The sequence below is a fragment of the Schistocerca piceifrons genome, chromosome 7 (assembly GCF_021461385.2).
Source record: "Schistocerca piceifrons isolate TAMUIC-IGC-003096 chromosome 7, iqSchPice1.1, whole genome shotgun sequence".
NCBI lineage: Eukaryota > Metazoa > Arthropoda > Insecta > Orthoptera > Acrididae > Schistocerca > Schistocerca piceifrons.
In genome coordinates, this window is record NC_060144.1 from 50,511,833 (window position 1) to 50,530,628 (window position 18,796).

General features: G+C 40.0%; 1 protein-coding gene across 4 annotated transcripts in view; it reads right to left on the reverse strand.

Moving 5' to 3' along the window:
* The window catches only part of LOC124804604 (UHRF1-binding protein 1-like), a 433,274-nt gene that overhangs the window by 393,105 nt on the left and 21,373 nt on the right, over positions 1 to 18,796 (reverse strand). For all 4 annotated transcript variants that reach the window (XM_047264799.1, XM_047264798.1, XM_047264802.1 and 1 more), the window contains exon 3: positions 5,283 to 5,474. In XM_047264799.1, the coding sequence (XP_047120755.1) occupies positions 5,283 to 5,474 (192 nt within the window). The remainder of the gene's footprint in view (positions 1 to 5,282; positions 5,475 to 18,796) is intronic.

Consider the following 18,796-nt stretch of genomic DNA (forward strand, 5'->3'; position numbering starts at 1 on the left):
TAAAATTCATGGAGAAGAAATAAAAACTTTGAGGTTCGCCGATGACATTGTAATTCTGTCAGAGACAGCAAAGGACTTTGAAGAGCAGTTGAATGGAATGGGCAGTGTCTTGAAAGGAGGACATAAGATCAACAAAAGCAAAACAAGGATAATGGAATGTAGTCTAATTAAGTCGGGTGATGCTGAGGAAATTAGATTAGGAAATGAGGCACTTAAAGTAGTAAAGGAGTTTTGCTATTTGGGGAGCAAAATAACTGATGATGGTCGAAGTAGAGAGGATATAAAATGTAGGCTGGCAATGGCAAGGAAAGCGTTTCTGAAGAAGAGAAATTTGTTACCATCGAGTATTGATTTAAGTGTCAGGAAGTCATTTCTGAAAGTATTCGTATGGAGTGTAGCCATGTACGGAAGTGAAACATGGACGATAAATAGTTTGGACAAGAAGAGAATAGAAGCTTTCGAAATGTGGTGCTACAGAAGAATGCTGAAGATTAGATGGGTAGATCACATAACTAATGAGGAAGTATTGAATAGGATTGGGGAGAAGAGAAGTTTGTGGCACAACTTGACCAGAAGAAGGGATCGGTTGGTAGGACATGTTCTGAGGCATCAAGGGATCACAAATTTAGTATTGGAGGGCAGCGTGGAGGGTAAAAATCGTAGAGGGAGACCAAGAGATGAATACACTAAGCAGATTCAGAAGGATGTAGGTTGCAGTAGGTACTGGGAGATGAAAAAGCTTGCACAGGATAGAGTAGCATGGAGAGCTGCATCAAACCAGTCTCAGGACTGAAGACCACAACAACAACAACATGTTACTGTTCATAGTGGTGATGGATGATACGATACAAATGGCAAGAGAGATTGGAGACAGGATTATAGCAATCTTGTTTTCTGATGATTCAATGGTATGAGAGGACAATGAGGAGGAACTACAGAAGCTATTAGATGCTAGGCCTAAAATTTGATGCTGAGAAGTGTTACCTGTTTGTCACAGCAAGAAAAAAGTATAGACCTATAGTAAGCTTGACACTGTGTGGGTAGCAGCTGGAAATAGTAGGAAGTTTCAGATACTGGAGAGAGCATAATACAAGAAATTGAAAGAAATGTACAAGATATACGCGAATGGGTAAGGTAACCTCATAGCTTTATGTGAAGTGCAGAAGGAATAGTTTGGAACACACAAGTTCCTCAGAGGAGGAAGAAAGTGGTATCCCAAAAAAATATACAGTAATTCTGCTGCAGCTGGGTACTGAAAGAATGAGTAAAAAGTAAGGACCAGGCAATTGAGATGAAGTTTTTTGAGAAATCAGAGAGGTGTAGCAAAAATGGAAGAAAAATGAGAAATGAATGGGTTAGGAAGATAACACGAAGATACCCTACAATGTAAGACTGACGAAAGAAGATAAAATGATATAGATGAGACTATGACGCCTATGAAGATGCACAAGATGAATATGGAGGACAAGACACCAAGGGAAAGACCAAAGGGAAGTCAAGTGACAAGTCATTGCTTAGTTCAGTCTTCTCCTCCCTTCCAGATGCTTTCTTCCCCTTCTTTTAGCCACTTGTCCCTTAGCTCTTTCCATGGTCTCTTGCTTCTATTTTCAACTCATGCATCTTCCCAGGCATTTTCTTCTTGCCCATTATCTTCACATGACCATACCATTTCAATCTTATTATTCTCAATCATAGATTGCAAACATTCCACATTTATTTTTCCCCATAACACTAACATTTTTCATTTTTTCCATTTTTGTCACACCTATCTGACTTCTCAAAAACTTCAGTTCACTTGCTCCCACTTCCCCCCCGCCTCCTCCCCCCCCCCCCCCCCCAACTTCATGACCTTGGTTTCTGCAGTACATTCCCACATAATATTATTTAGTATATCACCTTCTTACTTTTATGTGTGATTTACTTGTTTCATATCATTCCTTTCACACTTTCTGTAAACCTATGAGCTTGCCTTGCAGCTTCACTACTCTCTTGGTCATTTTTTGAATTTTCCTGTATTATAATCCCCAGATACTTGAAATTTTCAATGTTTTCAGCTGATCCACCCCCATCAGATTGGTAGCATAGATCTACCCATTTACTTTTGTCATGATCACTAGTTAACACTTATTTGTATTAAATTTTAGGCCATATTCTTGCTCAACCTCTTCTCTGCACATATAACTGCTTCTGTACTTTCCCACTCATCGTTCACCCCTCCCCCACACCCCTCCAAAAAAAAAAGTCATCAAACACCACTGCTGTCATTCTGTCTTCTCTCTCTCTTACCGCTTGTGTCATTCTATCATTACTCACCAATAACAAAAGTAAAGAAGATAGTGCACTTCTTTGTTTCACACTGTTTCGCTGTTTCAGCCATCCTGTTCTATTCCCGTAAACTTTCTTAGTACAATTCTTACCTTGTACAGTCTGCTTTGTCATCCCTTCCATTCTTACTTCATTTGACAGAACTATCTCATATTTATAGTGAAAATACAACGGAGATGCTGATTTGCAGATAGGCACAACAAAAAGACTGTCACAAATCACGTTTCATTCTGGATTTTTCATTGTTTGATTCATAGTGAAAATATTATGCTAAGGATAGACTGGTACTCAGGATGTTGCGGAGATGTTGAGTCACATACAGGCACAACAAAAGGGACTACTAAACATGTAAGCTTTTGGTTAGAAGCCCCCCCCCCCCACCACACACACATACACACACACACACACACACACACACACACACACACACGACCTGGCAGCCAGAGACAGCCTCAGCCATAAGGCCTTCTGGCTGAAAGCTTACATGTTTAGAAGTTTTTTTTTTCTGTGCCTGTCTTCCTCTCAACATCTCTGCTATATCTTGAGTAGCAATCTGTCCTTTTCATCATACTGTCATCATTCCATCCTGGATTTTCCAATGTTTCACATTTATAGTGGTGTTTCTCAGTACAGTCTGCTTCTCTATCACTCTCCTTATTAATGTTTCCTAAACTTCGCTTTCCCTGCATCTGGGAAGACCAACAGTAGATCTTTCTAATATACATAGTGGTGTCTTACTGTAAATCAGAGATCTACTACACATCTTCATGGCCTGAAGCCATACTGTTCGTCTGGTGGGCAGTGCTGGCAGTCACTAATGGAAATCTCACACTGTAAAAGAATTTTTCACATCTCTTTTCATTCCATTTTTAGCATCTCACTGATAGGGTTCCCGATGATCTGAAAGAATTAGTTTTTGAAATATCCTAAAGGAAATGTTAAGAGGTAAAAGCATTGATGACAACACATGTTAATTTCCAAAGCTAGCTGTAGATGATTATCAATGAAACTTATAACTTCAGAACATGACTATGCTGAATATTTTACAGTTTTATGTGCTGCTTTAGTTCCGAGAATATTTACAGAATATTACAACAGAGATGATGAAAATTACCTGATGATGTTGACACAGAAAACTTAATTTGAAGTTGCTGAAGACGACGCAGTCCAGAGAACATATCTTTTCACTGAATCCCACCTAATTGCATGCCACATGGTTCTTTTATTCGAAAATTTAATGCAGATCAAACTTCTCGTTCTTACATAAAATCACTGATTTTCTTTTTGATTGTGGGAAATCCTGATTGTAGTAGTGCTGCTAATGATTCCACCTCACATTTGCAATGTGAAACATTTGTTCCATAAAAGACACAAAAATAATTCTGAAATCTGATATTGCAGCAAACTACTCAGATAATTGAGAAGCAAACTCGCCTATTGTTTTTAGCTGTTCATTTTTTTATCGACATGGCATATAGGACTGTAATTACAAATAAACTGACCGTGCTTTTGCACTTGTAGGCAATGTATCTAGCCAAGTATTTTAAAGCATTGTGAGTAACATCTTCACTGGAGCTTGCTGACTCACTAAGATCACAGTCTCAAAGCAAATACGGTACCTATGGACTAGGTGATTCCATCATCAACAAAGTGATTTCTTAGTAATTTTAGAAAATGGAGTACTTCGTAAAAACCCATATTTTCCTTGTATTACCTACAGGGTTTCAAAAATACATCTTAGTAGTGGATACAAGTGATTTCCTCGCTTTTGAATTTTTCACTCCCAAATTACATACTCATATAACCTCTACAACACGAACCCCAACTGTTTCAAGTTCTGTAATGATTGTCTCAAAAAACTGCTGGCCAGTTTCACATTAAAATTGTAATACACTGGCTGTTTCCACTTTGAAAATAAACTTCTTATCGTAACTACTTTGACGTTTTTGTTTGTTCCAAGAATGACATCGTCAGATGAATCACAGCAGCAATGCTGCCAAAGGTTCATTTCATCAAAACTTAGGACAGCCGTGGTCTCAAATGGCGTAAGCATTTTGCTGACTTAGCCTCTGTAAAATCTAGTGCTTGCTTTAAAATTCCTAGATGACACTAAAACTGTTTTGCCCATTTATGGAGCATTGATCAGCAGGGTAAAGGATAGTTCTTTCTTCTTAGATAAGCATATGCTTTTGTAGATAATGCTGCCAAAGTAAGGGCGACTGCTGTGTCCTCCTCCTTGGGTGAAACACTGATACAGTATAGTTTTAACCTTCTTACTTACTCATCCCATATTCTTACTAGCAGGAATAGTTGCTTTGAGAGGTACACCCTTTTCATAGCTTTTGTCATAGCTGCAGTTTTTTGCTCCATTAAAGCATTTCTGCTCTTCACAATAGCCAATTATTTCTTCAAGTCCGCAGTTTCTTGCTCTTTTGATTTTTTAAAGATAGGATCAGAAAGAATTTCTGGGTCAACTGACTTGTCCAGTTTTGTTTTTGTCAGAGACAAAACTTTCAACACTTTGGGCACCCTCTTACACCTCACTGCTCTGATGTTACTATGATGTTCTCTTTCTGATATGCTGTCCTCTGAGTTGACACAACCTGCAGCAACAACTTTATTTCTGTACCAGTTATGTATTTTGTGGCATGGAACAGTGTCCGATTTCAGCAAGTTTCTTGTAGGTAAACCCAACAACTCATTTTGCATGTCCTGTTTGTAATCACAGTTCGTAACAAAGAAAAATGTCCAGACATGTCAGTAAAGTGAAAGTGCTAGTTATCTAGGACAGGAAGCTATCAATGCACTACTGCGTACTTTATTACCAACTAGCTATCATTAATCTGTTATGCTCTATTTGTGCCTGAGTAAGGTTATAAATATACAAAAGTTAATTCTTTGAACAAAGTAGCCTTTCTACTTGTTATATTAAGTATCTGATTTTTATCTATACTCACTTGAACAGTCGCCTTGAAAGCTGGACTCCTGAATGTAATTCGCACAGTGTTAACAATGACAGTCATACCATCAATAACCTTATTTATGAAACTATATTTTGCTGGCCCAGCTATTGACGACAGCCCTTGATGAACAGAAACTGATCTTAGTTCTTCACAGGTTTCAACTTCAACACGTACTTCATCCAGAGTCTATAACAAAACAACAACATATATATATATATATATTGCAGAGAATAAAATATTTGGCATTTAAAATACGTCTGGTGCTTCTATGATCGAAAGTAGTAACCAGAAAAAGTTACTAGATTTGTAATGCTGAGTGACACAGAAAATTTAGCCATCTTTAGAGCAGAAGCTCAGATGATGTGAGGAGCAGTTACACAGAGCTGCTGTAAGTACCAATGGGTACCTGCCTCCAACTGGTACATTATCAGCTGGTGACAGCTATCTGATGTCATCTGAATATTTTGTCTGGAAATAGTCATATACAGGGTGGGCCAAATAAAAGTCACATAGACGAGTGGATACGACTGGATGTGAATGTATGCATATAACCACACGCCGTGACACGCATACCACATACTCCCCTGCAACATGATCCACACAGTTCAGGGTGTGATGCAGGTTGTGTGAGTGTGAGTGGAGCAGTGCAAAGGGGATGAATTTACTCAGAGTACAGAGCACCAGGTGTTTGTTGAGGGCAGTTACGTGACAACAAAGTCATGGAAACAGTGTGGTCATTTGTTTGCAGGTAAGTTTAATGCTGTCAAAGTGCAAGCACACAGTGCTGTACAATGCTTAGTCTGAAAACAGCGTCAGACAGAATCTGTTTTGAACAAGTCAAAAAACACTCCGAAATATGCCTGCACACCAGAAAACGTGGCTGCAGTTCACCAGAAAATGCTTCAGAGTCCTATCAAATCAACCCAGCACCTGTCATAAGAGCCTGCATATCACGTGGATCATGTGGATGACCTCGACCTGCAAATGCATCTGTTGTTCATGCTTTAAAACCGGCAAAAATCTCCTCAACACCTCCAGTTTTGAGAGTGGCTTTCATTGACATAACAATGAATGGCTTGGACATATATCTGTTCTTTACGGAAGCCTGGTTTCACGTTCATGGTTATGTCAACTCTCAGAATCACAGGTTCTGGGCAGAGGAGAGAATTCGTATAATTTGAATGAAGCACCGTTGCATGATCAGACGGATGGCGTTTGGTGTGCAGTGTCTGTAGGCTGCACTATTGGTCCCATCATCATTCACCAGATGCTGACTTCCATGTACCATTTATGGCAGCATTAATGGAAGAGAATAAGACCCACATTTACTTCCAACAGGATGGAGCAACTGCCCATACAGCCAGCCACACCTTGGATCACATTTACCAATCTTGATACCAGACAGAGGTGTTAGCAGAGGTCAGTAGAGTCAAGGACCTCACTGGCCATCCAAGTCACTTGGCCTGTCAGTGCTGTCAGTGTCGTCCAGTTACTATGTGTTAGGAGCCCGCAAGGCAAAGGTGCATCGCAACAACACTCATAGTCTTCAAGAACTGCAGCAGAACATTTCAGATGAGACTGTGGCAATTCCAGCAGCCCAGCTTCAAACTGCATTCAACAACTTGCTGAGCAGGGCCCAAAAGTGCCAAGAGATGAATGATGGTCACTTTTAACATCTACTACAGGCAGGCTACTGCCGTATTTTCTTTCCTTTGTTGTGTTTCTTTCACCCTGAAACTGTTCTCCAGGCCCCTTTCTTTTGCCCCACCCTGTAGAACAAAATCAGTTATCAATAATAAAAATCAATAAATCTGGATTTTTTTTTTGTTAAAATTATAATTTACGAGTGCTGCTGTTTATAAATGATATCAAAATATTTCAATAACTTTTTTCTGCTGTTCATACAAAAGTTAATAATAAATGAATTAATTCAAAATCACAACAGGTATTCAATGAAGGAAAAAAATAAAAGTGATGGGTTCTCTCAAATTCCAATACAGTTTGACAAATAGTTGTTCTATTCTGACAGTAAGTTAAGTATATTACAAGGGAAGTACAAATTGTAAAAAAAGACTTGTGAGCCAGTGAACAATATACTTACCATGTTTAATGACAATACAATGTGTTTAGTACTTAACTTTTTAGCATAGTTTAATATATAGTGGACTTGTCAGTTCAGAACAATGTGAATTTTGATTATTCAGTCCAAGGAAAACTCCTCCCCCCTCACCCTCGTATCCACATCTTTATTTCAAAAAGAAGATAAAACTCAAGAATGGAAACGCAGGGGTGGCGTAACAGTATGAATTAGAATAAACTGCTAATCGCCACAAAGAGGAGATGGTGTGTGGCAGACAGGTAATTTAAAAGTTTCAGGGAAAGTTCTTTGACAGATTCAGAAAAACACAACACACATTCATGAGTGCACAACTTACACACATATGGCCACTGTCGTCTCTGGGTGCTGAGGCCCAAGGCTAGAGTGTGGGGATCTAGTGATCTTGAGTGGTCTGGGTAGTGCTGGTACAGAAGAGATGTGGGGGTGGGAGGGATAACAGGAGTTGGAGTGGGGAGGGGGAAGAGGGAGGGAATGAAGATAGCAATCTTTTCACTGTTCAGTCTTGCTATTTTCCCAAATGATGATGAAATGATGAGGGCAATACGTACACTCAGTTCCCGGGAGGAGAAAATCTCCAACCTGGCCAGGAATCAAACCCAGGAATCCATGATCCAGAGGCAGCAATGCTAACCATCAGACCAAGAACTGTGGACACAAGTAAGAAAGCATGCAGCTAATGAAGCTAGCTTCATCAGGTTACCCCATCCCCCCCCCCCCCCATCCTGCCCTCCCAACTATCCACTATCCCCGGAGAAGAATGCTGTATCTCTGTCAGACATGGTACACAGGATTATGTTTTGAGGGCACCACACACAAGGCAGTAACAGTGTGGTGCCTCCTGCATAGTATGGTCAGTCATCTCTTACATGGCACTCCTACCAGGAACTATTTTATCATCCTGCAAGAGACATTGAAATAGGCCATTCATCCAACAATAATTATGCAGGTCACCACAGAGACCACTGCAATGTGGAAGTACCTGATTTATCTGCCAAATAGTTCATAGGATGACATTCATATGATGAGCACGTAATTTAAGCAGTTGCATTGTGACACTTGGCCAGTTCCTGCAATTCCAATCTCCAGTTGCCACAGAGTTTAAGTTGAGTGTCAAAGGGACAGTCTAAGTCTTTCCCCACTGAGAGACTGAAATTAAACACCCCAAACTGTAGTCCATATTGAACTTCAACTAGATTATTTAGCAACTGTATACTTCATTAGTTAGAGTAAACAATCTAAAACCAAGGATGGAATAATGACAATAGTATGAAAAAGGTAGATGCGTCGCGGATAGGAACTAGAAAAAAACTGCCAAACAAGTAAGCTTTCAGCGAAAGAGGCGCACATGTGCGCCCCCCCCCCCCCCCCCGCCCACACACACACACACACACACACACACACACACACACACACACACACATACACATACACACACACCGTCTTCTGCTGCTGAGGCCAGTTTGTGAGAGTTTCAAATGTTCAAATGTGTGTGAATTCCTAAGGGGGGGACCAAACTGCTAAGGTCATCAGTCCCTAGACTTATTCACTACGTAAACTAACTTATGCTAAAAACAACACACACACACACACACACACACACACACACACACACACACACACACACATGCCCGAGGGAGGACTCGAACCTCCAGCAGGAGGGGGCGCACAGTCCCTGACAGAACGCCTCAAACCACACGGCCACTCCACGTGGCTGTGGGAGTTTCATTTGCAAGAGGGTATATGTGTATGGTATCTAATTCCGATTAGGCCTTTTTGGCTGAAAGTTTACTTCTTTGACAATCTTTATGTTGTGCCTATCTGTGACTCTGCTATGGTTATTAGTTAGATTAGTGCCACAGCTTCTCTACAAGCTAAAGCTGAAGAGATTTTGAAGTACATTATTTTAGAAAATGATTATTCTTGTTACTCACTTGTTGTCAGAGTAATTGAGTTTAAGATACATTGGCCTGTGACATGACTGTGATAGTGCATTCGTAGGCCACTTTCCTATAGCCAAGGAGTTGTGTAGCAGGGTTCATTTCCTGCTGCGTTTACGTTGGGCACCTATCTTTGGAGGACCCAACAGATTCAAAATGAGTTTCTCAATGGTTTCGCACAAAGACCACACAGGAAAAAGCACGAAAGCATTCTGTATGAAGAAACTGAAAATCTAATGCATTTCAGAACCACCACCAGGTACATTTACAGTAATTTCTATCCTGAAAAATAGGTTGTCTACCTAACAATATTCAATTGGATTTGATTAATGAATATTCAATGGGATTTGATTAGTGTGCCAAATGAAGACACAGACGCCTACCTAGGTTATATAGAAAGGAGGGGTGGTACTATAAGTTTCAAGACTCTCAGGCAGAACTTGCAGAGGGCAATGCATGGGGCCAGAAATAGAAATGTGTCTTACAACGAAAGATACAGAAGGAATAAAGAAAAGTATATTGGCAGCATAGGAAATGACAAAGGAAGCAAGAAGAGAGCCTTGAAGAAATAGAAATAATGGAAGGCAAGACAGTAACGTGGGAAACTGGGTTCCAAGAGACAGGTCAGACAAAAAAGATAGGAAGTACAAATGCGGTATATAACAGAATTTACAAGTGGGGAAACAAAGAGGGATCCCACTCGAGGCCCACACTGTGATGAATACAAGGAGGCCCGCAAATAACTGGAATCAAACTGCTGCACGTGCACCCTTTGTAGTTATGCATTGAAATTATGTGGTTTGTCTGTAGTGCTCTTTTGTTTGCCTATTTCCACCATTTGGTGATTAATGACACGGCTGACAAGAAGGAGCAAACAGTCTGTGCAAAATTTTGTTTTCTGTTAGGGAAAACTGCAGTCGAGACTATTGGGATGCTTCAGCAAACCTTTAATGATGATGCTTTGGGAAAAACACAGGTCTGAGAGTGGTTTTCTCATTTCATATCTGGTAACATATCAACTGAAGATATGTCATGCCCATGCCATCCTTCAACAGGAAGATATGATGAAAACATTGCCACAATCAAACATGCCACTGATGAAGATTGTCGAAGAACCATTGACCAAATTTCTGAGGAAACAAAAGTAACATGGAGCATGGTCCAACGAATTTTAAGCAAAGATTTGAAAGTGAGACAGCTATCTGCAAAATTTGTTCCTCGGTTCTCACAGATGACCAAAGAGAGAACCACGTGAACGTGTGCAACAACTTGAAGAGCAAAGCACCGAATGATCCAAACTTTCCAAAAAAAAGTTGTGACTGGGACAAGAGTTGGTGTTACAGGTACGATATGGTCAAAGTAAGTATCAAGCCAGTAGAAAAATCAAATCTCACCACAATCTAAGAAAGCACATCAAGTGAGATACAATGTGAAAATAATGTTGACTGTTTCTTTGATGTCAATGGTGGGGAATTCATTCCTCCAGCACACACAATGAACAAACATCTTTATCCAGATGTGTTGAGAAGCTTGTGAACGAGTGTGTGACAAAAATGACCAGAACTGTGGAGAAATGGGAAATGGTTGCTCCACCAAAACAATGCTCCAGCCCACACAGCTGGCAAAAAACAACATGGTGCTTGTGCCTCATACACCCTACTCACCTGATCTGGCTCTGTTTGACCTTTTTTTTTTTCTTTTTTGGTTTCCACAAATGGAATACACTCAGGAAAGCAATTCAGTGATGGGTATCATGCCAAAAAAACACATGAATGGCTTTGAGCAGTATCCTGCCTCAAAATGTCCAGAATTGTTTTCAGCATTGGCAAAAGCATTGTGACAAGTGTGTTAAGGCATATGGACAATAATGTAAAGAGGGCTAAATCACTGTGAATGTAGAGTTCAATAAAAATGGATAACAACAAAAAAAAAAGTTTTTTTGGGTTTTTCCTCATAAGGCCAGGATTGTAACTCGGACCAAGTGAGGTCAGACAGCAATTAAAAACCAGCCACTTAATTAAAATATGTGAGGGTGCTACAATGCACTGTCAACCAGAATATTTCATGAAAGGTAACTTACAACAAATTATTTGAGGGTGATCTGGAAATCAAGCTGCTTGGGAAGCAAATTAATGTGACTACCATGGATACAGTTGCTTATTAAGATAATTTTGAAGATTTGTTAAAGGCACAGAAGCTCAAGGAGACATTTAGTACTACAATACAATGATGATGTATGCAAGGGGACATTTAGTACTACAATACAATGATGATGTAAGTAAACAGAGGAGATTTTGAAGCAGAGGCTTTACGGGATACAGGGAATCGAGTTTGTGGTTTGTCCAAATGTGTTTAGGTCACACAAGAGCACATACTGAGTTAGCAGATATGTCAGACACTGGGATGAAGATACAAGCAGCAACAAACAAGCAAAATAATCCAGTAACTAAGTAGATTTTCCCAACATTCACAACAGGTTATATTTAATTCCGTTAGTCATGATTACTGATCCCCAGCTGAAATCTGTATTTTATAATAGATAATGGAACAGATGATGCAAGTCAGAAACTGTTTCAGTTTACAGAACAAAATAATGATTTTTACAGTACTATTTAACAAGGTCTTATCCAAGAATGAAGTTGCAGCTTCAGTCTAATTCTGTCATGAGTCTGCTGACAACTTTGGCAGTTGTGTGAGAAAAAATCAGTTTGTGCAATTAATGAGAGAAGTAAAGGGACAGAGGGCATAAAAGAAAGATGAAGCAAGTCTCGGAATTATTAGAGAAATATTGTGGTGCATTCTCTGAAGCTCCAGAATTCTGAATGCATTTTGAGCAACAAGCCAAGCAAGCCATTATTACAAACACTATAAATCAAAGATGCAGCTTTGAAAGGTACTAATCGAGATGGAGTAGGAAAGAGTGGAGGTGTGTGTGTGTGTGTGTGTGTGTGTGTGTGTGTGTGTGTGTGTGTATGTGTGCGCGCGCGCGTGCGCACAGACCACCCAGAGATTAATTGTCACAGCAGTTTACTCGGGTAAACATTATGTCCAATATGGATCTTATACCTTGGTTCTGGCAGATACCTTTGGCAGTACACTGCTTTCTTATGTGGAGGAAGTCCTATCACTCCTGCATTGTCACATTTGGTCTGAACTTTTCAATGGCAATTTTAGTCTTGTGCTAGGAAAGCAGCTAATGAGTAAATTAACAACATATGTTAATGACATATTAATTTCATTCCCCAGTTGGGAATAAGATTGCAGTTTAATTGAGAAACTATTTAACGCATTCAGGAGAAAAGGAATAAAACTCAAATTGAGTAAGTGGGGATCTGTAAAGAAGGAGCCAGAGCTTCAAAGCCTCACCTTAACTCACCTTGGTACTATATCTGATGATGAACTACAGTTACAAATATTGAAATTTATTCCTGAAATTCAACTTAGCTGTAATACGTATAGATGTACTACTTAACGTGACATATGAGACTTTGTCAATGAAAACAATCAGTTACTAATAAAATTATTTAATTGGATAGATAAAAAAAAATCTACTCACATAGCGGCAACAGAACACACACACACACACACACACACACACACACACACACACACACACACACATAAATGACTGTTGTGAATGGCAAGCTTTCGGAGCCAGTGGCTCCTTCAGGCAGAAGAGTTGACGGGATGGAAGAAGGGTGAAGGAAAAGGACTGGAGAAGTCTAGGGAAACGGGTGGATTTTGGGAAAGTCATCAGTCTCCCTCTCCCATATGGTAAGTCTTCCCTGACCCACGGCTCTGGGTGACTCCCAAAAACTACTCCTTTCTCTAGACCTCTCCAGTCCTTTTCGTTCACCCTTCTACTTTCCCCTTCAACCATTCTGCCTGAAGAAGAAGCCACTGCCTCCAAAAGCTTGCCAGTCACAACAGTCTTTTATGTGGGTGTGTTCTGTTGCTCTTGGTGAGTAGATTTTTTATCTATCCGATTAAATAATATGAGAATTTGTGCCAGACCAGGAATGGAACCCAGATTTCTTGTTTATTACAAATGGTCACCTTACCATTTAGGCTATGCGAGCACATTCCCTGGACCGACCCAAAATTCCACATGTTACAAAGCTATCAATTTCTTCTCATAAATTATTAATTCATTTATCCACATTTCTCTTATAATTCAAGTGTCGGATTTTAGAATCAGGACAATGAGAAGTCATAGACTTACAAAAACAGTACAGCATCAAGGCAATGCTGAATTTCCAATACCAAAAACCAGGAAGCAGTTAAAAACTTTTTAGGAATGAATAGACTCTGTCACAAATTCGTTTCAAAAACAAGTTTTAATTTCCCAAGTCACAGTATAATGGTGAAGGAAAATGCTGCTTGGATTTGCTCTAAGAAGAGCAATGAGGTCTTATGTAGAATGAAGTAAAGTCTGTGCAACAGCACACTCTTGCATGAACAAAACCTTTCATTGCCTTTCTATTTACAAACTGACAGCAGCAGTTATGGAATCTGAATAGCAGCTTGAGAGCATAGCATCCGCTTGCAGGATGCAGTCAAAACATGAAAAGTCTTATGGAATATCAGCAGAGGAGTTGCTTCCCATAGTATGTGGACTTAGTTCAGAAATATCTGCTAGGACACAAAACAGTGGTGTTTACGTACCATGAAGTACCCAGTTTGCTGCAGGAATGTAAATTACTACACATCAGATAACAATATGGGAAACATTCTTATAACAGCTTCATTACAGCATCTGGGTACTAATAACAAGGGTGGTGATGCCTTTTCCAGACCACAAATTGGTGTTAAACAGGTTGATGATGACGATAAGGATGAGGAAGAGTGTCAGTTAAAATAAAGTACATCAAAGGTGTGCGCAAGAATCTACAGAGGCCACAGAATTCTTGTGACTCTATACAGCTGGTATGAACCATGGACCTTGCTCTAGGTGGGGAGGCTTGCGTGCCTCAGCGATACAGATAGCCGTACCGTAGGCGCAACCACAATGGAGGGGTATCTGTTGAGAGGCCAGACAAACGTGTGGTTCCTGAAGAGGGGCAGCAGCCTTTTCAGTAGTTGCAGGGGCAACAGTCTGGATGATTGACTGATCTGGCCTTGTAACAATAACCAAAACGGCCTTGCTGTGCTGGTACTGCGAACGGCTGAAAGCAAGGGGAAACTATGGCCTTAATTTTTCCCGAGGGCATGCAGCTTTACTGTATGATTAAATGATGATGGCGCCCTCTTGGCTAAAATATTCCAGAGATAAATAGTCTCCCATTCGGATCTCCGGGCAGGGATTACCAAGGAGGACGTTGTTATCAGGAGAAAGAAATCTGGCGTTCTACGGATCGGAGCATGGAATGTCAGATCCCTTAATCGGGCAGGTAGGTTAGAAAATTTAAAAAGGGAAATGGAAAGGTTAAAGTTAGATATAGTGGGAATTAGAGAAGTTCAGTGGCAGGAGGAACAAGACTTCTGGTCAGGTGACTACAGAGTTATAAACACAAAATCAAATAGGGGTAATGCAGGAGTAGGTTTAATAATGAACAGGAAAATAGGAATGCAGGTAAGCTACTACAAACAGCATAGTGAACGCATTATTGTGGCCAAGATAGATACGAAGCCAACACCTATGACAGTAGAACACGTTTATATGCCAACTAGCTCTGTAGATGATGAAGAAATCGAAGAAATGTATGATGAAATAAAAGAAATTATTCACATAGTGAAAGGAGACAAAAATTTAATTGGCATGGGTGACTGGAATTCGGCAGTAGGAAAAGGGAGAGAAGGAAACATAGTAGGTGAATATGGATTGGGGGACAGAAATGAAAGAGGAAGCCGCCTGGTAGAATTTTGCACAGAGCACAACTTAATCATAGCTAACACTTGGTTCAAGAATCATAAAAGAAGGTTGTATACATGGAAGAATCCCAGAGATACTAAAAGGTATCAGATAGATTATATAATGGTAAGACAGAGATTTAGGAACCAGGTTTTAAATTGTAAGACATTTCCAGGGGCAGATGTGGACTCTGACCACAATCTATTGGTTATGACCTGTAGATTAAAACTGAAGAAACTGCAAAAAGGTGGGAATTTAAGGAGATGGGACCTGGATAAACTGAAAGAACCAGAGGTTGTACAGAGTTTCAGGGAGAGCATAAGGGAACAATTGACAGGAATGGGGGAAAGAAATACAGTAGAAGAAGAATGGGTAGCTTTGAGGGATGAAGTAGTGAAGGCAGCACAGGAACAAGTAGGTAAAAAGACGAGGGCTAGTAGAAATCCTTGGGTAACAGAAGAAATGTTGAATTTAATTGATGAAAGGAGAAAATATAAAAATGCAGTAAATGAAGCAGGCAAAAAGGAATACAAATGTCTCAAAAATGAGATCGACAGGAAGTGCAAAATGGCTAAGCAGGGATGGCTAGAGGACAAATGTAAGGATGTAGAGGCTTATCTCACCAGGGGTAAGATAGATACTGCCTACAGGATAATTAAAGAGACCTTTGGAGATAAGAGAACCACTTGTATGAACATCAAGAGCTCAGATGGAAACCCAGTTCTAAGCAAAGAAGGGAAAGCAGAAAGGTGGAAGGAGTATACAGAGGGTCTGTACAAGGGCGATGTACTTGAGGACAATATTATGGAAATGGAAGAGGATGTAGATGAAGATGAAATGGGAGATACGATACTGCGTGAAGAGTTTGACAGAGCACTGAATGACCTGAGTCGAAACAAGGCCCCCGGAGCAGACAACATTCCATTGGAACTACTGATGGCCTTGGGAGAGCCATTCCTGACAAAACTCTACCATCTGGTGACCAAGATGTATGAAACAGGCGAAATACCCTCAGACTTCAAGAAGAATATAGTAATTCCAATCCCAAAGAAAGCAGGTGTTGACAGATGTGAAAATTACCAAACTATCAGTTTAATAAGTCACAGCTGCAAAATACTAACGCGAATTCTTTTCAGACGAATGGAAAAACTAGTAGAAGCCGACCTCGGGGAAGATCAGTTTGGATTCCGCAGAAATGTTGAAACACGTGAGGCAATACTGACCCTACGACTTATCTTAGAAGCTAGATTAAGGAAGGGCAAACTTACGTTTCTAGCATTTGTAGACTTACAGAAAGCTTTTGACAATGTTGACTGGAATACTCTCTTTCATATTCTGAAGGTGGCGGGGGTAAAATACAGGGAGAGAAAGGCTATTTACAATTTGTACAGAAACCAGATGGCAGTTACAAGAGTCGAGGGACATGAAAGGGGAGCAGTGGTTGGGAAGGGAGTGAGACAGGGTTGTAGCCTCTCCCCAATGTTATTCAATCCGTATACTGAGCAAGCAGTAAAGGAAACAAGAGAAAAACTCGGAGTAGGTACTAAAATCCATGGAGAAGAAATGAAAACTTTGAGGTTCGCCGATGACATCGTAATTCTGTCAGATACAGCAAAGGACTTGGAAGAGCAGTTGAACGGAATGGATAGTGTCTTGAAAGGACGATATAAGATGAACATGAACAAAATCAAAACGAGGATAATGGAATGTAGTCGAATTAAGTCGAGTGATGCTGAGGGAATTAGATTAGGAAATGAGACACTTAAAGTAGTAAAGGAGTTTTGCTATTTGGGGAGCAAAATAACTGATGATGGTCGAAGTAGAGAGGATATAAAATGAAGACTGGAAATGGCATGGAAAGTGTTTCTGAAGAAGAGAAATTTGTTAACATCCAGTATAGATTTAAGTGTCAGGAAGTCATTTCTGAAAGTATTTGTATGGAGTGTAGCCATGTATGGAAGTGAAACATGGACGATAAATAGTTTAGACAAGAAGAGAATAGAAGCTTTCGAAATGTGGTGCTACAGAAGAATGTTGAAGATTAGATGGGTAGATCACATAACTAATGAGGAAGTATTGAATAGGATTGGGGAAATGAGAAGTTTGTGGCACAACTTGACCAGAAGAAGGGATCGGTTGGTAGGACATGTTCTGAGGCATCAAGGGATCACCAATTTAGTATTGGAGGGCAGCGTGGAGGGTAAAAATCGTAGAGGGAGACCAAGAGATGAGTACACTAAGCAGATTCAGAAGGATGTAGGTTGCAGTAGGTACTGGGAGATAAAGAAGCTTGCACAGGATAGAGTACAATGGAGAGCTGCATCAAACCAGTCTCAGGACTGAAGACCACAACAACAACAGCTGGTAAGGAAACATTTAGGTAGTGGGGACCATGAATAACAAACAAATTACTAATTGTATAAAGGGATTCTGTTCAGAAGGAAGCATGAACATAGTGAGAAATGGAAGTTGTGTTTCCCTGAAGACTATGTTGAAGAGTTCACTGACTATCTCCATCAAAGTTATGACCATTATGAACCACGTAAGTTCACTGAAATCTTGCAAGATAAGGTACTTTTCAATAACAGGGTCAGGAGGGAGAAGAAAGAGCTTTGAATCTGGGATAAATGCCAGACACAACTGGCCAGTTCCAGTGTATAGAAAGACAAATACCAACCAGGTCACTTATTTTATTGGATAACCACTTTCAACTCTTTTTTTAAGTTATCCACAGATCTATTAACTATACATTACCTCAAAGCAGGTCATCAGTTGGCACCTGATGACCTATGCTTCTGGGTAATTTGTAATTAATGGATCTAATGATGACAAAAAGAGAGAGAGAGAGAGAGAGAGAGAGAGGGCTGAAACCCATTACCCAATAAAAGTTATCTAGACAAGGTTTGTCTTTCTAGATAGTGAGGGTTTTCAATAAGTTTATTAGACTGTATCCCATTATGATGGTAACTAGCAGAACTTTGGTAGTGAAGTTTGAACACGATTGTTTTGGTAAGCTAGAAGTTCATGAGGCAGTGCTCTGAGATACTGGAGCGAAGTTCACGTCCAGGGAAGGAGACGAGTTTATACATAGAGCACGCATCAAAACTGACAGGATTATGTGTATCACCCTGCCAGTAATCCTGCTGAGAGTTATACGAGAGAGACTGGTAGGCTCTGCAGCACTTACTGCAGACACAAACATACCTCTTCGGTGTGACACTTGAAAAAGATTGAAACCGTTACAAATTTTGTGGAGCACAGTTAAATGGGATTTGCACTGCCAGAAATGCAATTTAACACACACAGTATGACAAAAGATTAATAGGAATTTTTGAATTTTGTGGGCTTTGTACACCTTATTTTCAGTTTTCTTTATCTTGTTGGTACTCACGTTCCAATGTATGTTTGCATTTTCAGTTGTTTTGAATATTTGGTTTATTGTTGACAGTCGAAAAGGTTATGTGTGTTCTCAAGTGCTTGGAAAATTTTTGCTTTTGAAAAAGATGGATCAAAGAATTTGCATTAAATTTTGCTTGAAAAGTGGAATCGAATGCAGCGCTGCATTTTAAATGTTGACAGTGGCTTTTGACAAATCTACTGT